The sequence below is a fragment of the Oncorhynchus mykiss genome, chromosome 25, assembly GCF_057628025.1.
Source record: "Oncorhynchus mykiss isolate SJ-2025 chromosome 25, ASM5762802v1, whole genome shotgun sequence".
Lineage (NCBI taxonomy): Eukaryota > Metazoa > Chordata > Actinopteri > Salmoniformes > Salmonidae > Oncorhynchus > Oncorhynchus mykiss.
The window spans coordinates 51,644,519-51,671,900 of NC_143046.1; the positions used below are offsets into that span (position 1 = coordinate 51,644,519).

General features: G+C 42.1%; 2 protein-coding genes across 7 annotated transcripts in view; one reads left to right on the forward strand and one right to left on the reverse strand.

Moving 5' to 3' along the window:
- Positions 1 to 27,382, reverse strand: part of fancm (FA complementation group M) — a 74,687-nt gene that overhangs the window by 45,687 nt on the left and 1,618 nt on the right. For all 6 annotated transcript variants that reach the window (XM_021584383.3, XM_021584382.3, XM_021584381.3 and 3 more), the window contains 7 exons: positions 26,603 to 26,680; positions 26,185 to 26,343; positions 2,555 to 2,686; positions 2,077 to 2,209; positions 1,882 to 1,971; positions 1,375 to 1,473; positions 812 to 990 (listed from right to left, as the gene is read on the reverse strand). In XM_021584383.3, the coding sequence (XP_021440058.3) occupies positions 812 to 990; positions 1,375 to 1,473; positions 1,882 to 1,971; positions 2,077 to 2,209; positions 2,555 to 2,686; positions 26,185 to 26,343; positions 26,603 to 26,680 (870 nt within the window). The remainder of the gene's footprint in view (positions 1 to 811; positions 991 to 1,374; positions 1,474 to 1,881; positions 1,972 to 2,076; positions 2,210 to 2,554; positions 2,687 to 26,184; positions 26,344 to 26,602; positions 26,681 to 27,382) is intronic.
- LOC110505260 (heme-binding protein 1) lies at positions 4,606 to 19,357 on the forward strand. Its single transcript, XM_021584386.3, has 5 exons — positions 4,606 to 7,878; positions 16,000 to 16,094; positions 17,567 to 17,708; positions 17,819 to 18,002; positions 18,478 to 19,357. Exons 1-5 carry the CDS (start codon positions 7,641 to 7,643, stop codon positions 18,647 to 18,649), a joined length of 831 nt encoding a protein of 276 aa, XP_021440061.2. The 5' UTR covers positions 4,606 to 7,640; the 3' UTR covers positions 18,650 to 19,357.

Sequence of the window (27,382 nt, forward strand, 5' to 3'; positions counted from 1 at the left end):
AACCACATTTTTGGATAACATTGAATGTTTGTGCCGTTTAGCTTTGCTCAATACAGGTATTTGGGAGGCACTTTCCAGTGTGTCCTTTGTTGGTTCATTTGGCCCAAATCCCAGTACAAGTACAATGTAAACCAAGCCATGTTAATCAAATACTACCCTTTTTAATGACATTATCCTGGCGTTACCTTGAGCTTGTGTCATCAGTCTTGTCACCTGGTGTGACAGTGGCACATGCATTCTGTTTTTTAGTATTTATCAAAATCAAATCGCATTTTATTTGCCACATGCGCCGAACACAACAGGTGTAGACCTTACAGTGAAATGCTTACTCACAAGCCTTTAACCAACAATGCAGTTTTATGAAAAATAAATGTTAAAGAAAGTATTTACTAAAATGTAAAAAAATGCTAAAAAAAAATATTAAAGAGCAACAATACAATAACAGTAACGAGGCTATATACAGAGGTTACGGGTACAGAGTCAATGTGTGGCGGCGCGGGTTAGTCGAGGTAATATCAGACCTCTTCTTGAGGAGATAGGACGCATAGAAGGAGGTAAGTGAAGAGAGGGGTTGTAACAAAGCAGCCGTGGGTCTGGGATTCAAAGCAACACGGCAACATACTCGCGCAGGCCTATGCACTGAAGGTGGTGGTCCAAAAGAGTTCTTCGACTGTACACATGGGAAAACCCTTTGAAGAACCCTTTTGGGTTACAGGTAGGACGCTCTGTGAAAAAGTTCTTCAAAGGGTTCTTCCATGTAGACAATCGAATAACCCCGTTAGGTTCTGGATAGAACATAGAGTGTTTTTACCTCCAGCTGCTCCTTCTGGGTGAACCCTTTGACCCCCTTCCCTGCCGAGGCCTGGCCCATAAACGTCATGACTTTGACCAGGGGCAGGTGGCGATTTAACATGGCGGCAATCTCCTGCACACTCTCCCGGAACGACGAAAAGATCATCACACGTGTGCTCACTTCCTGGGGCCCAGAGCCTGGACCAATCAAAGAGGAGAGGGAAAAGAGGTTACTTACAAGCAATGGAAAGGGGGCAACCAGCGCTCACTTCATGTAGTTGGAAATTCAGTATACGTCTTAATTTCCTTTTAGGCAACATTTCCTACTGAAATACACACTGCATACATTTGGTTAGTGCCATCCTCAGTGCGTGTGTGTGCTCTTACAACCGATGAACTGCTTATTAAGTGCATCTGATACTACTCAAAGCAAATACGGACTAACAACACCTGGAGCACACTGACTTTAACCATGCCATTCAAGCCTGCGGTTTACCTCGGCTCTAGTTAAATATCTTAAAAGGATGAGTCATCGCTAAGAGTCGGGTGCAGTTAGTCGCTACTAACAAGACAGTAAATTACCAGTGCTGGAGCTCTCAGCCCATGTTTTAAAGTGCCCTAGCACTACCTCCTCAAGCTTCTGCAGTTTGGGGTGGCTGTAGATGAAGGGCTCCTCGGGGCCTGGAAGCAAAGCGCAATACACGACAATCAGGTCCGTCAGGGCCCACGACACCCTTCATAATAAACATTCACAATTAGGAGAAGCATTGGTAACGCTTGTTTTTTTTTTTACAGCCAGCTGTTGAACAGGTAGTTATTTAGAAATGACTTGTTACAATGGTACTTGACTAATAATTGCGTAATAATTACACTCTGGTTTCTTTGAGATTCATCGACACAAGCATCACTATGCACCATTTGGTACCAGGTAGTTCTTTGAGGTAAGTACCAAAAAAATACTTATTGTTACCACAGTTTCTTAGTATTCACCATGTAAATACCAGGAAAGTACCAGCCTGGCTGTAAAATAAAGTGTTATCATGTGGCTTCAAAAACTGTAGGAACAGGGCTGTAGGAACGGTATCCTACCGGTGGGCTTTACAAACATGGCCGCCATCTCCTGGTACAGGTCCATGAAGGTGGCGTTGCGCTGTAGCTCGTTCCTGGCTCGAGACTTCTCTGAGTTGGCATAAATAGAGAAATCACCTGAGCAGAATGCTAGCTATCACTTGAGTGAGTGAGTGAGTGAGTGAGTGAGTGAGTAGGGAGGTGCCTCCTACCTACCTTTGGTGCCATCCATGATGCCCTGGACATAGAGGAAGAGGGAGCGCAGGCCCATTTGGAGCAGCAGCTCGTAGCCATGGTACAGGCTGATACACAGGGCAAAGTCCCCCTCCAGAACCCCTTGCTGAGCCCCCTGTTAACAGCCAGGACCACAAAGAGAGGCTTAATGTGTGTAGCTTGACTTAATTTGACAGCAAGACATAACATGATGTAACTTGACATCGATTTGCAAGTCAATTTGACATTGGATTTCCATCGCAAAACAGCTTGATCATAGAAGAAAATGAATAGGGGTTACTCTGAGGACATTCCTGCTCAAAAAAAGATGAGCATTGGTTGGCTATGTGTTACAAAATGTTCATAAAGTTATTAAAAGTATAGTGCAAGTCAAGGATTGCCTTTCTCACTGTGTGTGTGTCGTGTGGTGGTGGTGTGTGGTGGCACTGTGTGCCTGCATGCATCCGTGTGTATACCGCACCGTGACGTGGGGCGGAGGGTTCTTGCGGAACTGTTCCCGGGCCAGGATGAGCTGGTACTTGGTGAGGGAGCGCAAGTCATGGTGAGACATCGCCCTGTTCTGGATCAGACGGCCCGTGAACCGTTCCAGTACCTGGAACAACAATGGGCAACACAGACAGGATAAGTTGAGCGCCTACTTCAACAGACGCAATACAAAACCGAAGAAGGCTCTGCAATTATCTGTTCCCTATTTTTTCTGTTTGTGGCCACAATAATCATATCCTTTAATCTTCCCAGCAGGAGATTGAAGTATCCAACAGGAAGCCCTGGAACCAGTGTGACTGCAATTATTCAGAATAAGATAAGTCAATTATAGGCTGGTATAGAAGAAAAATAAGAAAATAATGCTTTGTATGGAGTCCTCGATTCACATAAGTCGCTACTCACATTATTTACAGAACCGATAATTCCAGTGACCTTTTACATCGCAAAAGCATATTAGATAGATACCAATCGAAGATTGGGTGCGTTCTCAGCCCTCTCCTGTACTCCCCGTTCACCCATGACTGCGTGGCCATGCACGCCTCCAACCCAATCATCAAGTTTGCAGACGACACTACAGTGGTAGGCTTGATTACCAACGACGAGACGGCCTACAGGGAGGAGGTGAGGGCCTTCGGAGTGTGGTGTCAGGAAAATGACCTCACACTCAACGTCAACAAAACAAAGGAGATGATCGTGGACTTCAGGAAACAGCAGAGAGAGAACCCCCCTATCCAAATCAATGGGACAGTAGTGGAGAAGGTGGAAAGTTAAGTTCCTCGGCGTACACATCACGGAAAAACTGAAATGGTCCACCCACACAGACAGCGTGGTGAAGAAGGCGTAACGGCGCCTCTTCAACCTCAGGAGGCTGAAGAAATTGGTCTTGTCACCAAAAACACTCAAACTTTTACAGTTGCACAATCGAGAGCATCCTGTCAGGCTGTATCACCATCTGGTTCGGCAACTGCTCCGCCCACAACCATAAGGCTTTCCAGAGGGTAGCATCACCGGGGGCAAACTACCTGCCCTCCAGGACACCTACACCACCCGATGTCACAAGAAGCCCAAAAAGATCAAGGACAACCTGAGCCACTGCCTCTTCACCCACTATCATCCAGAAAGCGAGGCCAGTACAGATGCATCAAAGCTGGGACCGAGAGACTCAAAAACAGCTTCTATCTCAAGGCCATCAGACTGTTAAACAGCCATGACTAACATTGAGTGGCTGCTGCCAACATACTGACTCAAATCTCTAGTCACTTTAATAATAAAAAATTGGATGTAATAAATGTATCACTAGTCACTTTAACCAATGCTACGTTATATAATGTTTACATACCCTACATTACTCATCTCATATGCATATACTGTACTCTATACCATCTACTGACGTTCGGCCATTGCTAATCCATATTTATATGTACATATTCTTATTAATTCCTTTACACTCGTGTGCAAAAGGTACTTGTTAGATATTACTGCATGGTCAGAACTAGAAGCACAAGCATTTTTGCTACACTCACATTAACATCTGCTAACCATGTGTATGTGATCAATAAAATTTGATGTCTGTTGACAATATAATGGCATAATGATCCACAGTGGGTGAAGGTCAGAGCCACATCTCTTTATTTGACTCTGGCAAAGGTGTTTTATAGTGTGCAGCTATTGAAATCCATCATGAGTTTAATTGCCAGGGTTAGAGGCCCTTTAAGCCCCTTCTACAGATTCTATTTCTATGGCTGCATCCACGTCGCCCAGCAATTAAGGTACAAGATGGTGCCAATAGACATGGTCGCCCTGTTCATGGCTCCTAAGCAACTTTGTTACAAGCATTTCGCTACACCCGCAACAACATCTGCTAAATATGTGTATGTGATCAATACATTTTAAATTATTTGAACAATTAAAGATCCCCTGAATCAAAACCTGCTTTGAGCAGTTGTGTCTGTCACTTGTGTGTACTTAACCAGAGTGTATGTTTATGTTTAGTGCGCGATGACAGACCAAACATTCAGGTTTTTTTTTTTTTCTTCTCTTCTGGGTTTTCTCCCAAACATTCTGTGTTAATTTGCCGCCAGAATCATCTCATCTGCGCTTCTGCCAAAACTTCACACAGCAGATGTCAGGACTCATGGTTGGAGCAGAGTAACAAACACAGCAGACAGACTGTGCATGTTTCCATGCTCATACTAATGCATGCCCAATACATTACTTATTTCTAAGTATACTGAACAAAAATAAACGCAACATGTAAAGTGTTGGTATCATGTTTCATGAGCTGAAATAAAAGATCCCAGAAATTTCCATACGCATAAAAAGCGTACTTCTCTCAAATTTTGGGCGCAAATTTATTTACATCCCTGTTATTGAGCATTTCTCCCGTGCCAAGATAATCCATCCATCCAGGTGTTGCATATCAAGAATCTGATTAAACAGAATGATAATTATACAGGTGCACCTTGTGCTGGGGACAATAAAAGGCCACTTTAAAAATGTGCAGCTTTGTCTCACAAAACAATGCCACAGATGTCTCAAGTTGAGGGAGCGTGCAATTGGCAGCTGATGAAACTGGGTTTACACAACTGAAGAATTTCTTCAAACTGTCAGAAACTGTCTCAGGGAAGCTCATTTGCATGCTCGTTGTCCTCACCAGGGTCTTGACCTGTAGCGTCGCTAGCTGATGTCAACGTTGTGAACAGAGTAACCCATGGTAGTGTTGGGGTAATGGTATGGGCAGGCATAACCTACGGACAACAAACACAATTGCATTTTATCGATGGCAATTTGAATGCACAGAGATATCGTGACAAGATCCTGAGGCCCATTGTCATGCCATTCATCTTCAGCCATCACCACGTTTCAGCATATAATGCACAGCCCCACATCGCAAGGATCTGTACACAATTCCTGGAAGCTGAAAATATCCCAGTTCTTCCATGGCCTGCATTCTCCCCAGACACGTCACCCATTGAGCACGTTTGGGATGCTCTGGATCGACGTGCACGACAGCATGTTCCAGTTCCCGCCAATATCCAGCAACTTCGCACAGCCATTGAAGAGTAGGACAACATTCCACAGGTCACAATCAACAGCGTGATCAACTCTATGCGAAGGAGATGTGTCACGCTGCATGAGGCAAATGGTGGTCACACCAGATACTGATTGGGTATCTGATCCATGCCACCTTTTTTTTAAGGTATCTGTGATCAACAGATGCATATCTGTATTCCCAGTCATGCAAAATCCATAGATTAGGGCCTAATGAATTTATTTAAAATTGACTGACTTCCTTATATGGAACTGTAACTCAGTAAAATCTCTGAAATGGTTGCATGTTGCGTTTATATTTTTGTTCAGTGTAGTATGCTAGTGACCGTCCGTTGACCTGAAGAAAGGTCATAGGTAAAGCAAGTGAATTAAAGGTGAAGCAACAGGGCAAGGTGCACAGGGGGTGGGGGCCCTGGGTGCACATTTTGGTTTTGCCCTAGCACTACACAGCTGATTCAAATAACCAACTCATCCTCAAGCTTTGATTATTTGAATCAGCTGTGTAGTGCTTCAACCAAAACGTGGATAATTTTTTATTTATTCTCATTATAACCCATATATTATCATTATAGTCTAAAGACCAGCTTTCCCATGAGCTCCATTTCAGACACCCACCAGTTGGCAGACAGAACTCATGAGCTGCAGGAACGGGAGGATGGTGAGTACTGCAACCCACAACACTGACAGCTCGTGTTCATATACAGTGGCATTATGAAGCCATTCAAATTTAGTGGAAGGAAAGAGAAGATAAGCGGAGTGGGCAGGGAACCGTTGAGCGAAGCGAGCATGGGCCTGGGAGCTGAACAGGGACTAAAGTTGGGGAAAGCGGAATTTTATGCAAATCTTCCGCGATATCGCGGTGTGAGTGACCAAACAAAGCTCGCCATAACTTTCAGCCCCTACTGGATTTGCTGACAATGGCTGTTGATACCAAGCTCTACCTAGGTTGCTTGCTAGCACCCCCATGAAGGCGAAGCTAGCATGGCTAGCCGAGTGCCACTCGGTCTATCTTGGCCGTGAGGCTTACAGAGCAAACTCGGTGAAGGAGCTCTCTCTCCTCATTGGCTGAGCGAGTGTGGAGTTAGGTGAGGTGGGAGACAATCGAGTGGCCTTTCTTCTTTGTAGCTATTAATTTACAGGCCAATACACTGCTGCGTGTCTACAATGGATGCCGATGCACAGGATCTGTGTCATGGCCCAAGTTAGATGAGATAATTATCACCGCAAGTGAAAGTGGTCAAGAGGTCAACAGGCTTAACTTAAATAAATAAACAAACGTGTTTTTTGGGATTGCAGTCCTACTTTAGGGCCAAGTTACCCCAGATGACCACTAACTGACCAGCTGGTTTTGAGTGTGCCCCATGTATCACATTTACAGAGCAGAAGATTATATAAAATGTCCTCATCACTCTTTAATAACCATGTCCCTTCCCATCTCCCACACTCAATGGACTCAAGATAATTAATTCATGATATGCATTTCTGTCCAAAGATGTGCGAGAGAAACAATTCTCCCAGTTACTGAAATCAAACACCATCCCACTCTGATTTATGTGCAAAACATGATTTGTACCTAATTTACTGTCTACCCGATGTAAAAAAAAAAATAGCAATTGTTTATGACAAAGGGAACGCAGAACATCTGAATTCAGGAAAAGATGTTCAGGTGAATGAACTTCAGCATTTATCAAGTCTTGCAGTAGGAGTGGCCAGGTGTCATGTGGTGTTTGTTCCACTATCTATAAACGTCAAGATAGGTTCACCAGCCTATGGAAAGCAGCGCATTATGACAGGCAAGGTATTTGTCTTGCAGTCTTCGACGATTAATAACTTCAGTAGAATAAGTTTGAAATGGTTTCTGTAAATATAATATAGGTTGCACAGCTGTGTAAATTCGGATTGTGACTGGAACGAGCTCGGATTTACCACCAAAAGCTGTCTTTCTTTAGACCCAACAGTACACATTTGCTTTGAAATACGTTTACGTTTTTTTTTTCCAAGAGTGGAGAATGCATCCTGGCAATTGTCGAATGAATGGAGGTGGTGGACTCGATGGTAGAGACGAATCCGTATTTGGGACGATCACGCTAGAGGATCTGGAATCTTTTTCGGAAGACCAGCTGTCAGATTCGGGCAATGGAAGTCTGGAAGAGGAGAGTGAGACGATGGAGGACGAAGGGCAGCAAGACCGATTGCTGCGCTACTGGCAGGACGCTGCTCGAGGACACCAAGTCGAAGTGCCTCGAGGTAAAGCATTTGGGATTTAGAGCACACACTGTGCAGTTCGAATTTAGAAAGTAGTGGATTTTGTATGGGCAATTATGTTGTGGCAATGCTATATGGACAGTATAAACAAAACGGTTGACGCCGTTTATTGTGACAACAATTGTGCAAAGTTGGCTACTTTTGTTTTTATTCCCGTTTCATCGATTGACCTAGTTCTGCGTGAGAGATCTGCCGCGAACTCGAACTATTCCTGTAGTCACGTCATCAGGGTGCCAGAAATCATCATTAACACACAAAACAAATGAACGCTACTTTTTTCCCACAAATAGACATACAGTGATCATCATTAACCTCTTAAACCAGTGTCGATGTTGACGGCTGTCAAAACAGTGCATTGTGGGTAATGTGCTGTGTCCCAGCCAAGAAACGGGACACATTGTATCAGGGCTCAAGACAATGTATACATTCACAAAAACGGTACTATTGTCACTAGGCTAGTTAAGGAACACTGAAATGTATTAAACATGTATAATGTACTAGAGCTACATGAAATCCAAGGCTGTGAATAATGCTAATGTCATGTGTGAAAATGAGGGGCTAGCCTAGTAAAATGAGTGCTTGTAGCAGCAACATGACAGATTTCACTTAAAGCCCCTGATCCTTTTGCCCCTCATGGTCAGTAGAGGCACTTTTAAAATGATTTAACAAACCCTGATCCAACAGATTACCACTCTGCAAGCCATTTTGGCAGGCATCCGCATGCGGGGTCACTGTTCATATCTCTTCAACACATTATGCCAATGACATTTTAAGAAATGCATCTGTTAAGAAATCGTTTTCCTAACAAATCTTGAAGATGGGAAAATGGTCCGGTGACAAGTCAGTGGAAAAACGAAATGGAAAAAGAGTTACATTTCAATAAAACTGTATTCATCCCTGAGGGACAATCATTTCTGTGCATACAAGGAGAGGGAAATAGGGCTGATCAGGGGTCAGTGAATGTTCAGGTCAAACTGCCCCCCATTCAAGATTTACCATTAGGTTGTAATGTTATCAGTGAGGAGTGTTTGTTTTCGTGGGGATGACAGGCATGGATAATTTTGATAAAATAAAATTCCACTTAAAACATTTACAGAGCCTCTGCAGTACCCCTGCTGACTCATGTTTGAATACCCCTGCTGTAAAAAAATTGAATGTGGTACTTAGAGTCCTAACTGAAAGTATTAACAATTGAAATGTTGAACATACAAAGGATAGGCCCCCTATTGCACACACAAGCCAGATGGCTGGCTGTACTGCGACCCCGATTTGTACCCAGAACTGCTTATATTTCTGAAAGGAAACGGAGCAAAATTCTGCCTGACCTACTAGGTCGTCTGGAATGCAGACTGGGTTTGCAGCAGGCAGCCAGCAGCAAAATGACAGAGGGCTGAAAGGGTACACCCAGACTGGGCTGTCTATGCTGCTGTCCCCAGAGCAAAGTCAAAACCTCTGAGCCTAAATAGTACTACTGCTGTTCAGTCTACATTCTAGGTATCCCCTCCACTACAGTCCAGTAGGGCAGTATGTATGTTCAGTAGGGAACACGCCAGAGTCGAGCCAAAACCTCTGAGCATGACTAGTATCACTGTTTTATCTCGATTCTAGCAATTCAATCCTGCAGTCTGGGGTTGTGTTCAGTAGGGCACACTACTAAAACATTATTGGACATATCCACAGCCCCTCTGTGTTTTTGAGTTGGTTTTCTCAAATGTATTGCCTAATGAAAAGGGCTGCGCGATATCAAATGAATTAGATTAATTCTAATGTATGTTTTGGCACTATATTCCAAAAGCCTATATTGTAAGAATAAAGTTTATTTTATGAGCGTTTATGTTCACTTGTTGTCTTTTTTGGTCATCTTTTTTGCGTCTTCTGTGCAATAGCTTGTAGGCTGTGTACCTTCCAATTCTCTCCCTCTCTCACACACACACACACCAAGCCACTTACAGAAAAACAGATGAGAGATCACTTTTTCCTCTCTGACAAGCGGATTGAACTCGCTATTTGCATTTGAGGTTTGGTCCAACAGAAAAGCGGTCATATGGAAACAAACACATTGAGACATTTTACTGTAATAAAGAATTCAACCTTTTAACACCCTTTTTACGTTTCAACTCCTCAAATTGCGAGTAGAACAGACACTACTAAAAACTAGTATGAATGAACATAGATTCTGGAAAATATATGCTTGGTTTGTCTCGTGCGGTTCCGCTAGCAGCATTTTAGCAGAAGACTGTTATTCTAGCTGTCTAGTCTGTTTTATAGATGATCGATTAGCATAAAACACAATTATATAAAGGAATTGGATACTCTCATTCGGAGAAAGGTAGGCCACTTGATTTCACATCTGAAGAAAGTGGACAAGCATGCTTTTCAAACAGTTGGAGACAGAAGGATGTGTTCATAACAATGCAACTGTTCTACCTTTGTTAGCAAATAGATCCAAGTTGGCTAAACTTGAAGTATAAACGATTAGCTGGCTACTCACTAGCACGTGTGTTTAAGACCTGTGTCTATTTTCTAATGCCTGCTACAAGAAGTTAGTCATTATTATTGAATGTGCATTGTGCATGGTTCTGGGTAAATTTGTAATGCATTTTTCATAGGCTTATATTTAGCCTTCAACTATAAAACCCACTCATTTAATTATTCTATGTATAATTTCACAAGCTCTGAATTCATTAGAGATTATTGCTGACTGTCAAATGCAGTGTATTTGACCTTTTTTAAAATTGTACAAGAAAGCTTATTTAGAGAAACACTACATGATAAAGTATTGAAGATCTCATTCCAAAATCATGGGCATTAATATGGAGTTGGTCCCCCCCTTTGCTGCTATAACAGCCTCCACTCTTCTGGGAATGATTTCCACTAGATGTTGGAACATTGCTGCAGGGACTTGCTTACATTCAACCACGAGCATTAGTGAGGTCGGGCACTGATGTAGGGCGATTAGGCCTGGTTCGCAGTCGGCGTTCCAATTTATCCCAAAGTCGTTCGATGGGGTTGAGGTCAGGGCTCTGTGCAGGCCAGTCAAGTTCTTCCACACTAATCTCAACAAACCATTTTCTGTATGGATCTTGCTTGGTGCATGGGGGCATTGTTATGATGAAACAGGAAAGGGCTTTCCCCCAAACTGTTGCCACAAAGTTGGAAGCACAGAATCATCTAGAATGTCATTGTATGCTGTAGGGTTAAGATTTCCCTTCACTGGAACTAACGCGCCTAGCCCGAACCATGAAAAACAGCCCCAGACCATTAATCCTCTGCCACCAAACTTTACAGTTGGCCTATGCATTGGGGCAGATAGCGTACTCCTGGCATCCGCCAAACCCAGATTTGTCCGTCGTACTGCCAGATGGTGAAGCGTGATACAACGCGTTTCCACTGCTCCAGAGTCCAATGGCGGCAAGCTTTACACCACTCCAGCCGACACTTCGTATTGCGCATGGTGATCTTAGGCTTGTGGTGCGGCTGCTCGGCCATGGGAACCAATTTTATGAAGCTCCCGACTAACAGCTCTTGTGCTGACGTTGCTTCCAGAGGCAATTAGGAACTCGGTAGTGAGTGTTGCAACCCACCACTTCAGCACTCGGTGGTCTCATTCTGTGAGCTTGTGTGGCCTACCACTTCGCAGCTGAGCCATTGTTACTCCTGCACATTTCCACTTCACAATAACAGCACTTAGAGTTGACCGGGGCAGCTCTATCAGAGCAGAAATTTGATGAATTGACTTGATGGAAAGGTGGCATCCTATGACGGTGCCACGTTGTTCTTCAGTAAGGCCATTCTACTGCCAATGTTTGTCTATGGAGATTGCATGGCATTGTGCTCAATTTTATACAACTGTCAGCTGTGGCTAAAATAGCCAAATCCAGTAATTTGAAGGGGTGTCTACATCATTTTGTATATATCGTGAAATCGCCCATCAGTTAGAAAAAAAATAAAGATATGATTATTAGGCCATATCGCCCAGCCCTAAACACAACCCAGGTTGAAGTAGGCTAGTGTCAAAACCACAGGTTAGGAATGAATGCCCTTTTGTTTGGATGTGTAGGCTGCTGAACACTATAGTTATGGTATGCTGCTTATGGAGTTCCAGTTAGGCTGCGACTCCTGCCTGTTCCCTCTCTCCTCTGACTAACTAACTGGAGACTTAGCATGGAGCCACCGTTGAGGCATTAAAAGGCTTAACAGATGAGCTATAGCCTAACCTGCTCTGGTTAAGGGAAAGCTTGGGCTATTAAATCCTGTCCTGAAATACTGTGGGTTACAATGTTGCACAGTAAACCTCTGCCCACTCCCCCACTCGCTCTTGGGATTTGAATGGTGCTCAAAAAGTGTTTGTCAATTTATTAAGATCTTCCCGTCTGTGTCCATTGTAATACCACCATAGTAAAACACTGACAGACTACACTTTGGTTTGCGCAACACTCGATTGAAGGAGTTTCTGAACTGTACATAGAAATGTCAATAAACATATTTCCACTAAAAGATTAGGCTATACTGTACTATAGCCTAGCACTCACTCACAATACCCCTTCATACACTAGAGGTCATCTGTGATTGAGAGATCTTTCACACTATTGGGCTGCAGACAGTTAGGATTATGGTTATAAATGAAGGGAGAAGTTGAAACAGAGCTCACTCGTGGATTATTACGCTAGTCTAGTAGAACATTTGGTTTTGTATTCAGTTAGTACACCATGTATTCATTCAGATCTCATTTTATAATTACTGTTCTCTACCCTGACACTTGTTTAAACCATATGATGGAATTACCAAATTTTCAAAAATTGCAATTGCAATAAGGCCCCCCCCCCCCCACCCCCCCCACCCCCCCCACCCCAATAGCAATTAGATATCTGATACGACTCGTGCAGCCATACAGTATTTAGTCAAATACGGTATATAGGGCCCAGCCCTATTCTCTCGTGTTATTGGGCACTGGGCATGATTGTAATCCAGCCCTCTAGTAAATTGTGATGAGCTCACAAAACTCTGTTTTGGATGAGACTGGCTTTATGACCAACATTATCCTATTTACACTTTGTAGCCAATTTTGACACTAGAATGAATGTTTCTGACTCACGTCTGCAGGTAGCCAAGCAGTTAAGAGTGTTGGGCCAGTTCAAATTCCCGAGCCGACTAGGCAAAAATTCTGTCTGTGCCCTTGAGCAAGGCACTTAACCCTAATTGCTCCTGTATGTCGGCAGTTTGCCTAGTGGTTAGAGCGTTGGCCCAGTAACCGAAATGTTGCTAGATCGAATCCCTGAGCTGACAAGGTAAAAAAAAAATCTGTCGTTCTGCCCCTGAACAAGGACGTTAACCCACTGTTCCTAGGCAGTCATTGTAAATAAGGATTTGTTCTGACTTGCTTAGTTAAATAAAATAAGTCACTCTGGATAAGAGCATCTGCAAAATAACAAATAAAATATGCCCCTTATGCTGTTTTTAAACCAGAGAAGTTGGTTCTAAGGGGCACTTAAAGAAACAATGACCCTCCTTATCAAAAATATTAGGAGTAAATCCTATATTAAATTACTTTTTAGTTGTTGTAAGGCTTTGCTGTACCATTATTTCCAGAGCACAGACTTATTAGCGCCATGCTTGCACCATTAATGCAGCAAACTGCCGGTTTCTAAAGATCTGACCCATATTACCGGCGTAAATGGTTCTTCCTCTGTCATGGGGAATTATAAAATAATCTACTTTATGCAAATGTTGATCAGTACAATAAAAAGTGATACACGGAAGGGAAACACATTTTCATGGCTTTACAGATGACGTCAGCCCAAAAAAGCTAAATAACTCAATGCATGCACACTTCTATTGAATATGCATTCACCTGTATTGAGAATAGGCCTAGGATACATCTTGATTTACCCAGTTACTCAGATTCATAGGCTTGGGTGGTATAATACACACACAATATACTTAATTTATTTTTATTTTATTTATAGCTGCTTTAAGTAAATACCTGCAGTCAACTTGTGCAATACGTTAGATAAGCCAAAAGAAGACTACATTCTTCATTTCACCGGTCACATTAGGAAGTTTACCTGTAGTTCCCAGTCAGTGGTATGTTTTCAAGCACACAACGACGAGAGAACGGCGCCTTGCGTGTCACTCACTGTTGTGCAGCATGCGCCAGGTGACGTAGTTAATATCGAATGAAATGATTTCCAGCTAGATATCTTAAACTAAGTTACCTGCCTAAAGTGTTCTAAATGCCCTGCAGTTGTGCATTTGGTTTGCTAATTTAGTAGCTAGTTAGCTATCGTGCTAAGTGGTGAGCTTCTTCCCAAATCAAGCTTTGTTTGGTAACAGTAGAGAAACCCCTCCTGAATCAAGAGCCTTGATGTCTAATTGTTTTGTGCATGCAGCAAACTAAGTAGCATTTTTGTTGTTACTTGTATATTTTATGAGCTGGGATGTCTGTCCTGCAAATAATTTAGGTCAGAACCGTAAAAAGTTTCCAATGCGCTCGTTAGCATTCTCTATTGGATTTTACATGTACTTGTTAGCATCGCTAACCTTTGGATTCCAGAGGCTGTCGGGTATGAAATTAGTGCTCCTTGTGTTCAGTGCCGGTATTGCAAAACATCCCGGGATGACACAACGTCGATATGAAGGTATGACAATCTGGATACTGCCCAAGCCTACTGTAGACTGAACACTATAGGCCAGCGGTTCCCAAACTATTTTGAACCACGACCCCAATTTGATAACTGAAAATTCTCAGATTCTCACGACCCCAACCATGTGAAATGGAATTAATGTAATTAACAACCAATGTTTACTTTTTGATTTGGGGTAATGGCCATCAATTGAAAAACTAACAGTATTTCTGATTGTCTTCTCAACTCACCGTCACATACTTTTAAATGTGGGGCTATGACAGTCAATTGGAAATTAGTCTGGCGTTACATCTAACATGGATCGATATTTGATTTTAATGCAGGCGAGCACACTGAATCCAGCTTCACACAGATATGAGCTGGCGAAGGGTACCATGAGTTTTATGGTGCTTTCAAGACAACTGGGAACACGAGGTCAAATCATGACGTCACTGATCTTCAGGTCGGAAAGTCGGAGCTCTAAAATGAGGCCAGAGTTGGATGACTGTTCAAAAGATTTTTCCCACAGATAGTTTCTTTTCTCCCGAGTTCCCAGTTGTCTTGAACACTCATTAGTTTCCCATTAGTTTTGACCGCTGCATTAAAGCACAGAGGGAGGCGGCAGGTATTCCCTTTGAATCAAACACAAACTCCTAAGTGACCAGTGAATGCGTTGTCAGCAGCATTCGGCCACTTGACAGTTCGATTTCACTTACCGGCATGTCAACGGAGCCATGATCATAGTCAAGCGGATTGGGAAGTAGGTACCAAAATGCTCTTTCAAGCTTTGGAGGCGAGCAGTCATTACTCATGTGGGAAACTTACTGATGCTGTTTTCTGTAATAAACATGCACAGCCGAGGGAAGGGAGGCATTGTTCGCTAGTGTGTGGATTCAGAGCATAGCAGGCCTAGCCGTTCACCGTGGGAATGATTCAAGTGATCTAATTTTATCTTTTAAATTTGAATAATTTATTAGATTAAGGTTAACCACACAAGATTGTCTCTCAAAATCATGTATATTTTTTCCCCTTCAGGATTTTGGAAATTCTCCCGCGACCCCATTTTTATATCGGACGACCCCTAGTTTGGGAATGGCGACTATAGTCTATAGACTGCAATAGGAAACCAATACTTCTTGTACTACTACTAGCTACAGTCATGCCATAGGGGTCTATATTTCAGCACCTTGGCCTCTGCCTCAACTAGTTTGACCTCTATTAGGCAGGTTGGCAGACAACAACGTTTTTCTGAATCTATGGAGCCCAAGTCAGGATCGGAAATGTAAGAAAATGGGGTGTTTTGTTAGTAGCACTACAGCATTGTCATCAAGCATACAGCTTAACTCCACATTTGTTGTACTTGAAGGTAGGGTTGCAAAATTCCCCACTCTTACCCAAAAACATGAAGGTCCTGGACTATGACGACCCTACTAGAAGCAACTCGATAAAAATGAACCAAGTCTGTTTTTATCTCAAACAGACATGGCCGATCCCATCCAGCAGATCACCAGCAACAACAACGGACAACACGACCGGGAGCGCGTGCCCTTCACCCTCATCACTCATAAGGAGAAGGCAAGTCTATCATCTGACATATTCACCAACGAACAATATCTACTCTGCCAGCCCAGCAATAAGACTCATTGTAAAATGTGTGGTTCTGTTTGGCTGCAGGGATCACACATACTAAAAATGTATGTTACACTAAGTCTGCTAATTTTATTAACTTTTTATTATTGGACAATTCACACTAAATTCTAGGCAATTGTCACACGCTTTGCAGAAAACAGATGTACACTAACAGTGAAATGCTTACTTACAGGTACATTTCCAACAATGAAGAGTTAAAGAGAAAATCCAAAAATAGTGACACCGAGGAATACAGCAAATGTGTAAAAAAATAACATGGCTATAGATAAGGAGCAGAAAATAAGTTACATACAGGCAGTACTAGTACCAAGTTGATGTGCAGGGATACAAGCTAATTGAGGTAGCTATGTACTGTACATTTACAATACCGGTCAAAAGTTTGGTCACCTACTTATTTAAGGGTTTTGATTCATTGTTTTACTATTTTATACATTGTAGAATACTAGTAAAGACATAAACTATGAAATAACAAATGGAATCATGTAGTAACAAAGTGTTAAACAAATAAAAATATTTTGATAGTCTTCAAAGTAGCCATCCTTTGCCATTGACAGCTTTGCACACTCTCTCAACCAGTTTAGCCTGGAATGCTTTTCCAACAGTATTGAAGGAGTTCCCACATATGCTGAGCACTTGTTGGCTGCTTTTCCTTCACTCTGCGGTTCAACTCATCCAAATTGGGTTGAGGCCGGGTCATCTGTCGAGGCCGGGTCATCTGATCCCTCTTGGTCAAATATCCCTTACACAGCCTTGAGGTGTGTTTTTGGTTATTGTCCTGTTGAAAATTTTTTTTGTCCCACTAAGCCCAAAACAGATGGGGTTGCTGCGGTAGCCATGCTGGTTAAGTGTGCCTTGAACTCTAAATAAATCACAGACAGTACCACCAGCAAAGCACTCCCACACCACCTCCTCCAAGATTCACGGTGTCCTCAGTTGCAACACTTACTACCGAGTTCCAATCTGCCTCTGGAAGCAATATCAGCACAATAACTGTTCGTCGGGAAATCCATGAAATGGGTCTCCATGGCTGAGCACACAAGCCTAAGATGCAATGCCAAGTTTCGGCTGGAGTGGTGTAAAGCTCGCTGCCATTACTCAGTACTTTGTTGAAGCACCTTTGGCAGCGATTACAGCCTCAAGTCTTCTTGGCACACCTGTATTTGGGGAGTTTCTCCCATTCTTCTCTGCAGATCCTCTGAAGCTCTGTCAGATTGGATGGGGAGCGTCGCTGCACAACTATTTTCATGTCTCAACAGATGTTCGATCAGGTTCAAGTCGGTCTCTGGCTGGGCCACTCGATGGGTTATTAGCAATTGCGGGCGGGTGAACAAACCGCTGATCCACGCATCATTAATAGTGACCCAGCCAAATTCATGAGCCTTTGTCTGTCTATACAGTGTGGGGACGTGCTTTATGAGAAACGCCACTATGAGAAGGCCCACTGGGCGTGCATCACGGTTCACGAGGACACCTACGAGCAGAGCATCTGTTACGGTTTCATGAAGCTCATGAGATACATCTGCCAGCAAAACTCCTCAGGTGAGTCCAAAGCAGCCTTTACAGTAGTCATCGAGTCTTTATTCTTCAAACGTCATCCTTGTTTAGCCAAATCTACTGCAGATTCTTGGTTGTTCATGTCCTGTCCTTAGGTACCTATCTGGGTATGACCATCCCTATCCTGACGGTGATCCGCACGGACGAGAACCACTCGGTCTTGTCCAGTGACGTCACTGTGGCCTACTACCTGCCCACAGAATACCAAGCCCAGCCACCCCAGCCTTCTGACACTGAAATAAGCATTGAGGAATGGCCTGCCACTACTGTATACACAAGGTTGGCGATTATGTTGTGCTGCCTGATACATTTTATGGCAATACAATATGGAAGTAGATACGTTAACATCAAATTGTATACATCACTGGAGCCACTTTGTCAGTTTGAGGCATGAACAAGTTCAGTTTCTGGCAAACTGTTTCGGCCTGCAGTTAGCCAAGAAGTTCGCTTACTGGGAATCTCGGAACCAAATCACATGTACGTAACTAGCTAGCTACTCTATTGGACACAAACATTTGTTAAGTCAGTCACGAGAGACTAACTAGCTTAAATGCTTCCAAATATGACAAAGTGGCTCCAGTCGTGTTTCCATTTAGCCCATTGTGACATTCACTTTCATGGCATATTGTACTGGACAATCTCATTGGAATTTATACAGCAGAATGGGTAGGGAGGTTAAAATACCTTAAAACGCACAGCTCCATTACTTGAATCAAATCTCATTAAATTCCTATGTGCCCCTTTCTCGCTCCAGGGCCTTCGCTGGTGCTACGAACGAGGTGACCATCATCAACGAGATCCGCACCATGGCGGAAGTGCTCGACTCCCCCGCCATATGCGTGAATGACTCATTCATTGTCGCCGGCTACACAAACCCCGCGGCGGTAAACCGACAGAACGAGATTTGGTTCCTGGAGCAGCCTTGAGGGCCAGCCTGACCTTGACCTCTCCTCCTGAACTTGACCCACCCAACACCCCGTCCTTATCTGACACTACCGATTCACCCCTAATGGAAACCCCTTCCCATTTTAGAAAGAGAAGAGACTTTGGGACTTTGCTGAAAAAGGTCCTTATTACCAGTTCTGAGCAAGGCTGCATCATTTGGGTCCATTAATCCTCTAGAGTCTAAACCTGGAAGGGGGTGGGGTTCTACTAAGCTGACATATGGAATTGTTTTAAGATGGTCATACAAAGGATCACTTAGATATTCGATTTTAGGACCCAAAAATATACAATTATTTGATGAAACATTGAATTTGGCCTTACTGCTATTAGCCCATAAACACACTGAATTACAGATTCATACAGGGAAAAACATCTACTGGAAGTTTGTTTTGAAGTGTCTTATATCTGAGAGATGAGATCTGGAAACTAGAGGTCAACCGATTATGATTTTTCAACGCCGATACCGATTTTTGGAGGACAAAAAAAAAACGATTTAATCGGCCGATTTTTAAAATGTATTTGTAATAATGACAATTACAACAATACTGAATGAACACTTATTTTAACTTAATATAATACATAAATAAAATCAATTTAGCCTCAAATAAATAATGAAACATGTTCAATTTGGTTTAAATAATGCAAAAACAAAGTGTTGGAGAAGTAAAAATGCAATACGTGCCATGTAAGAACGTTTGAGTTCCTTGCTTAGAACATGAGAACATATGAAAGCTGGTGGTTCCTTTTAACATGAAACTTCAATATTCTCAGGTAAGAAGTTTTAGGTTGTAGTTATTATAGGACTATTTCTCTCTATACCATTTGTTTTTCATATACCTTTGACTATTGGATGTTCTTATAGGCACTTTAGTATTGCCAGTGTAACAGTATAGCTTCTGTCCCTCTCATCGCTCCTACCTGGGCTCGAACCAGGAACACAACGACAACAGCCACCATCGAAGCAGCGTTACCCATGCAGAGCAAGGGGAACAACTACTCCAAGTCTCAGAGCGAGTAACGTTCAAAACGCTATTAGCGCGCACCCCGCTAACTTACTAGCCATTTCACATCACATTGTTACACCAGCCTAATCTTGGGAGTTGATAGGCTTGAATTCATAAACAGCAGAGCTGCTGGCAAAACGCACAGAAGTGCTGTTTGAATGAACGCTTATGAGCCTGCTGGTGCCTACCACCGCTCAGTCAGACTGCTCTATCAAATCATAGACTTAATTATAACAACACACAGAAATACAAGCCTTAGTTCATTAATATGGTCAAATCCGGAAACAATCATCTCGAAAACAAAAAAAATATTATTTCAGTTCCGTATTTTATCTAACGGTCTAAATATTCCTGTTACATTGCACAACCTTCAATGTTATGTCATAATTACATACAATTCTGGCAAATTAGTTCGCAATGAGCCAGGCGGCCCAAACTGTTGCATATACCCTGACTCTGCGTGCAATGAACGCAAGAGAAGTGACACAATTTCACCTGGTTAATATCGCCTGCTTAACCTGGATTTCTTTTAGCTAAATATGCAGGTTTAAAAATATATACTTCTGTGTATTGATTTTAAGAAAGGCATTGATGTTTATGGTTAGGTACACATTGGAGCAACGACAGTCCTTTTTCGCGAATGCGCACTGCATCGATTATATGCAACGCAGGACACGCTAGATAAACTAGTAATATCATCAACCATGTGTAGTTATAACTAGTTATTATGATTGATTAAGTTTAATGCTAGCTAGCAACTTACCGTAGCTTCTTACTGCAATAGCGTAACAGGTGGGCTCCTCGTGAGGCAGGTGGTTAGAGCGTTGGACTAGTTAACCATAAGGTTGCAAGATTGAATCCCTGAGCTGACAAGGTAAAAATCTGTCGTTCTGCCCCTGAACAAGGCAGTTAACCCACCGTTCCTAGGCCGTCATTGAAAATAAGAATGTGTTAACTGACTTGCATAGTTAAATAAAGATTAAAAATCGGCGTCCAAATTTTCAGATTTTTTATTGTTATGAAAACTTGAAATCGGCCATTCCGATTAATCGGTCGACCTCTACTGGAAACAGGTTATATTTTGACACATTTAACCCCTTTTTTTAGGCACTAAACTACTTCCATACACACACGTGTACAAAACATTAAGAACACCTTCCTAATATTGAGTTGCACCGCGCATTTTGCCCTCAAATGCCTCAATTCGTCGGGACATGGACTCTACAAGGAGTCGAAAGCGTTCCACAGGGATGCTGGCCCATGTTGACTCCAATGCTTCCCACAGTTGTGCGAAGTTGGCAGATGTCCTTTGGGTGGTGGACCATTATTGATACACACAGGAAACTGTTGAGCGTGAAAAAACCCAGCAGGTTGTAGTTCCTGACACAAACCGGTGTGCCTGGCACCTACTACTATACCCCTTTCAAAGGCACTTAAATCTTTTGTCTTGCCCATTCAACCTCAATGGCACACATACACAATCCCAGTGGTGAAAAGTACCCAATTGTCATATGAGTAAAAGTAAAGATACCTTAATAGAAAAGGACTCGAGTAAATGTGAGTCACTCAGTAAAATCTTACTTAAGTCTAAAAGTATTTGATTTTAAATATCAAAAGTAGAATGTAATTGCTAAAATATGCTGAAGTATCAAAAGTGAGTATAAATAATTTCAAATTCCTTATATTAAGCAAACCAGATGGCACCATTTGTATTTATTGATGAATAGCCAGGGGCACGCTCCAACAATTTATAAATGAAGCATGCATTTAGTGAGTCCACAATATCAGAGGCGGTAGGGATGACCAGCGATGTTCTCTTGATAAGTGTGGGAATTAGACCAGGGAAAATGTATGGCGTAAAAAGTACATTTTCTTAAGGAATGTAGTGAAGTAAAAGTTGTCAAAAATATGAATAGTAAAGTACAGATACCGCCAAAAAAATACTTAAGTACCTCACACCACTGCACAATCTATGTCTCAAAGCTTAAATCCGTCTTTAACATGTCTCCTCCCCTTCATCTACACTAATTGAAGTGGATTTAACAAGTGACATCAATAAGGGATCATAGCTTTCACCTCGATTTACTTGGTCAGTCTGTCATGAAAAGAGCATGTGTCCTTAAATGTTTTGTACACTCAGTGTATACTATATTTAACCTCCATTCATTTTTAGCGCAAAACCATCAACGTGTTTTGAGTCTCACCTTAGAGGGGTCATAGTTTGTAGGCCAAACACTAGACCGCGAGAAGTCTTGACCTCCTCCGAAAGGTGAGGAGACAAGTGACGTTTACTTGAAATTTTGTGAAAAGTGGGTGGATATGTAATTCTTGCACCAGTCACTGTAAACCTCAAAGAACTTGAATCTTTACCAAGCAATTAACAATCCTGAACGATGACACCTATTCCTGTCAGCATTAGGTGGGTGGGTGGGTGGGGGGTACCTAATTGCAATCTTCACCATGATAACTACCAACTTTAGACAATTTAATGCGATAGGAGGGTGGATTTATTAGCAGTGAAGAAATGTATGTAAAGCAGGCCATTTTATTTATGTCAAGGACACACTTAAGATCCAACATAACGACATATAGACAGACACAGAACTGTATAAACATGCATTGAAACGGCCAACAGTCAATCCAGATTTTCATATCGTCAAACAGTCCTTTTCTCATCCCGGGATTTATGGTCTTACCGCCAGTACACAAGGGGGCACTAAAACAATGCCCATTGTGCATCTATTACCAGAAGGCTAACAAAATTAGCACAAACTAATAGTGAATTTCAATAGCAGCTACTAGGTAAATATGCTAACGAGCGCAAAGACAGGCAATCCAGCTCAAAGTTAAACAAGTATAGGTAGTAGCTACCGAATGTCTTTTTGTCAGTTTGGACATTTACGAGTGAATGTGAACAAATGTGACATTGTGCAAATGAACAAAGTTTTGAAGCATGCTTGTCATAAGGGAGTGGTATGTGTACAGCGGTATCTATGTGGAGTCGCTAGGGCAATGGGTCTGCCTGCCTCGCTCGGATAAATAGGGGGCAGGAGTAGACTGACCGAGAAGGTAAAAAAAAAAAAATGCAAGGAAATCAAAATACCCATCCAAAGCGCTTTGACTTCTCAAACACGGCAGAAAGCTAGCACTATATGATGCCCTGCCCATTCACTTACTTAGCTAACTAACAAGATAAACCAAATACACAGCTGGACTCACAAGCACTAGCTTTCTCCCATTGTGCTATTTACAAACGAAAAATGATTAGCTCAACTGTTCTGGGGAACTACGGTAAGCTTCATAATGTGACCGGTGAAATGAAGAACATAACCTGCTTTATCTCCTAAGTTGACTGCAGGTACAAATATTCAATAAATAGTTTTGACAGTATTGAAAAACCATCGTGGCTTTTTCCAAATACCTCGCTATACCGCCTAAGCACTGTGAGAAAGAGAGAAAAAAAAACATTAAAAAAAAAAGTATTACTACAAACCAAAATCACTGACCTTTGCTGTATGACAATCAAGCATGCTATCTGATGCCTACTACATTTCTCTATGATCGGCGTCAACGCATTCCTCATTCTTAAAGCCGGGGTTCCTTCTGCCATTAATCCTTGGGAGGGTTTCCTAAATGTTTTTTCAGGTTGCCTAAGTCCAAACAGTGAAAAATATTATTTGGGCTGATAACTTTTTGGGTGATGGAAAAATTATTTCAGTGTAAACTTAAACTACTAAAAAAAACTAGATAATGGACCTATATTTTATTTTTATTTTTGAGAACTAACAATCACCTAAAGGAAATAAATGTAAAAAAATGTTTAAACTATTCATTTAGCAGTATAGATTGTTTTAAAGCATAGTAACACATTAGCCATGGCAAAATGCAATAGAACTGTAGGAAATTAGCTTTAAAAAGGTAGACTCAGCTAAATGACATTGCCACGAGCAGCAGCGCAAATATTGAGATGAGCAAGATGCAAGACTTCGCTCTCAGTTATACACAGTTATCTGCACATGTGCACGGGTTCGCTTCACTCTTACAGCGTGGGCGCCACGGAACCAAAAGAGCGGAAATGTACCCACTATGCTGTTAACTTTCTGCATCTATATCATAACACTAAGTCTACCTTTAAAACTGCAAAATTCTCTCCGCTACATGGCAGGATGTAGAATTGCAGGAAATGTGCTTTAAACTGCAAAATATCTCAGGTGCATGGCAAAATGTCTAGAATTGCTGGAAATCAGCTTAAATGCAAAAAAATCTGCTAGATGGGGGGGGGGGGGCTCTAAAATTCTCTGGAATTCAGCCACGCTGACGGCCTGACCGTTCCCTTGCTATGCCTACCAACTAAGCCTCTTTTTGATACAGAAAAACCGTGCTTAAAGACGATGTTCAAACTACAGTACAATATTACTTCTTTCTATCTCTTTACATACGGTTCCAATCCAGACATTGCTTTGTGTCAATGTTTGTGCACGCTTCTCATCAGCAGTGCCAGGTAACAAGTAACATTGAAAAGAGAGGAAAAGCATAGAGCACTTAAATAGAGCCACCTATCGTGTATACATACACACACTGTGTTTAGTATTTTTATTCTAAGTAAGAAAAGTTAAGTTCTTTTTAGTTCACAGCATTTAACAATTAACCCAATTTAAACAAAAATCCATTAACTCAAAATAAGATTTTAGGAGGTATTTTCTATCTTCACAAATATTTTGTAATAAAACCAATGACTAAGTGGATTAATTTAACGTCAAAGTGATCATTTGTATCATATCTATTTTGTTGACTCAACAATACATAGATCTATCATTCTTGTTTTAGAGGAGAACTAGGCCTATACTGATTAACACCGGACTATACAGTAAAGTAGCTGTGACGACGTCAGTCACAGACAGTACTGTACGTCAAATCATCACGGTGTGAAGACTTGTTCAGGAGATCATCTTTCTCATTGCCCAGTGTAGGTTAATGACCACTCATAACCTTTATTGTACCACATTCAGCAGCATGTAAACCAACAGGATCTCAATCACTTCAAATCGCCAAGTCCAGTCTAAATGTAGTTCTGAGAAATTGTCGTCCCCATCATTTTATGATCAGCATAGTGATATAACACGCACCTTTTAACCAATTTGTTCCAGTTAAATCTGCATTGTGTGATTTCAACCATGATGGTGGGGATGGACATTTCCCAATAATAACCCAGACTACCAGTATACAAAAAAGCTTGATTAGTCGTGTTCAGACACACGAAAGCAGATCCACAGCTGTAAAGTTGAGTTTCAAACCTATCTGGCACCAGTGAGCATGGAAATGGCACCATGCTGAAGGCTATTCAAAAACCTGAATGTGAGATGGGAGCATATGAGGTTACTAAGCCCCAGTTCAGTGCCTGAGAGAGCAGGAAATCTCCAGAGGGAACATCTGACATGTCTGCCAAATGACTTAATTCCCACTCAAAATACATAACCTACAAAAGAGGGAACGGAAATAAATATTCTTTCCCATGACTAGGGAATAATTGTGGGCTCAATTACTTGTGTGAAACACAATCCCTCACAAGCGGGATCCCATGCACAATATATCATGGAGCCTCAAGTAGGCTCAGGCTGTCACATTGATACTATGTAATGAGGCGCCCAGGGAGAGGCAAACATACCACTGTTAGTCAATGTTGAGGGCAACTAGTCTAGACCATAGAGGAGATGCTTGCCGAGGCAAACCTACTTTGAGTGAGTCAATGTTGAGGCCATGGCATCTTGTCTAGACCATAAACCATGAGAGTAACTTTGGAAATTCAGCACATCAGACAAGAGGTGTACCAACTACAGGCGGCACCACACGGGTCCAGTCTCCTCCTCGCCAGAGGCTGTCTGGAATGCTGGATCATGGGGAGCACCTATCGGAGCGTTCATTTATCTGATTCGCATAGCAGCCAGTCACTTCAGCTCCAGTGGCTTGACAGGTGACACTGATTGAGGTTGGAGCTACAGTGCTGGATGAGTAGCTGGTGGATTGGCCCTTTGCTCTACAGCCACAACATTCTACCACTCCAGCCAATTGAGACCAATTAGTCTGAAATGGGCACATTGACAAACAACTACAGTGCACCCTGGTATGCAGCTTCTCACTATATTGTTAGAAATAATGAATTAAGTTGTACCACACTGAGATGGCAAAAGAGAATGTTTACTCCCAAGTACGGGACAGTTGAAAAAAAAACATCCTGCAATAACAAATCTCAGCCAGATGATGGTGACAGTGCACCAACACAAATATCACATAACCCAGGATCAAAAGGGAACCAGCCTCAAAAGGCCACTCCTTCACCACAAAGTTCAAAAAGCTAACAAAACATAGATGTTATTATTGTGTCTTGGAAGGCTCTACAGCTGTCATACAGATAGGAACACTGTTTACCTTTCTAGTTGACATAAGCTACATCACATTTCCAGGAAAACAATCTGTGCCACCAAGTCTGATATGAGAGGATCTATGGTGCCTACCTGTAGGTAGAGGGCCTGGTGCCCGGCCAGCGACTCCCCCAAGGGAACCACCACCTTCTCCAGGCTGCGCTGGTGGGAGTGGGCCTGGATGTCAGGGCTCTCTTCAGACCGCAGCTCAATGTGGGAGATCAGCAGGTTGGATATGACTTGCTGCACTGACTGCAGAGGAAGACAGTCAGGAGTGAGTTGATAGATTTCTAGGAAGTAGGTCATTTGGGTGATAATCCTACATAATGTGAATACTATTGCGGTGGAATATAATTTCTGTTCTCTTGTAAATGGTTGAAGTGGTACATCATTACAGAATGCCAGTGCATAATGTCATGTTAGTCCATTTAATACCCTTTTGAAAGCATCATAAGGTCAAAATAATAGTTGTAAACATCCTCAGTGTTGTGGAAGAGGCTGTGCTGCTCACATTTGTGTCTCCACCTGGCGTGGCGCTGAGTGCCAGGATGCGAAACTGTTGAGTCTGGCTCCCCAACTGTCTCACCACCTGAGGAGAGAAGCAGTGACAACATGCTATTATTCCCGCAATTTAACAGTCACTAGAGAATAGATTTAAGGTGTCACAAAAACAATATCTGAGAAATAACATGGCGGTTTGATTGGGGGTATTTTTCTCACAAGGTCTCTCAAACAGGCACCTCTGCTGTTGATAATTATTGCTGCCATCACTAGCACATTAGAGGCTGCTGCCCCATATACATAGAATTGAAATCACTGGCCACTTTAATAAATGGAACACTAGTCACTTTAATAATGTTTACATATTTTGCATTACTCATCTCATATGTATATACTGTATTCTACTGTATCTTAGTCTATGCCACTGATATTGCTCGCCCAAATATTTATATACTCTTAATTCTATTCCTTTACTTAGATTTGTGTGTATATGTTGTGAACTTGTTAGATATTATTTGTTAGCTATTACTGCACTGTCAGAGCTAGAAACACAAGCATTTCGCTACACCCGCAATAACATCTGCTAAACACGTGTATGCGACCAATAACATAGGATTTGATTTGATTTTGAGGACAGCAATGAAAATAAGCATCTGGGCTTTATTGTGTTCTCTTGTATGCATGTCATTCCGTCACCGGCTGGGCAAGCCTATTACTTTTAATCATCTAATAAATTATATCAATCAATCAATCCCTCTGGTGGTAACTGGAGCCAGTATCAGTTATAGAA

What these genes read in the sequence shown, in the direction of transcription:
- LOC110505260 (XM_021584386.3), top strand. Translation starts at nt 7,641, where the DNA reads ATGCATCCTGGCAATTGTCGAATGAATGGAGGTGGTGGACTCGATGGT. An exon ending in TCATCACTCATAAGGAGAAG is followed by an intron (nt 16,095 to 17,566) that starts GCAAGTCTATCA and finishes CTGTCTATACAG; the next exon opens with TGTGGGGACGTGCTTTATGA. An exon ending in GCCACTACTGTATACACAAG is followed by an intron (nt 18,003 to 18,477) that starts GTTGGCGATTAT and finishes TTCTCGCTCCAG; the next exon opens with GGCCTTCGCTGGTGCTACGA.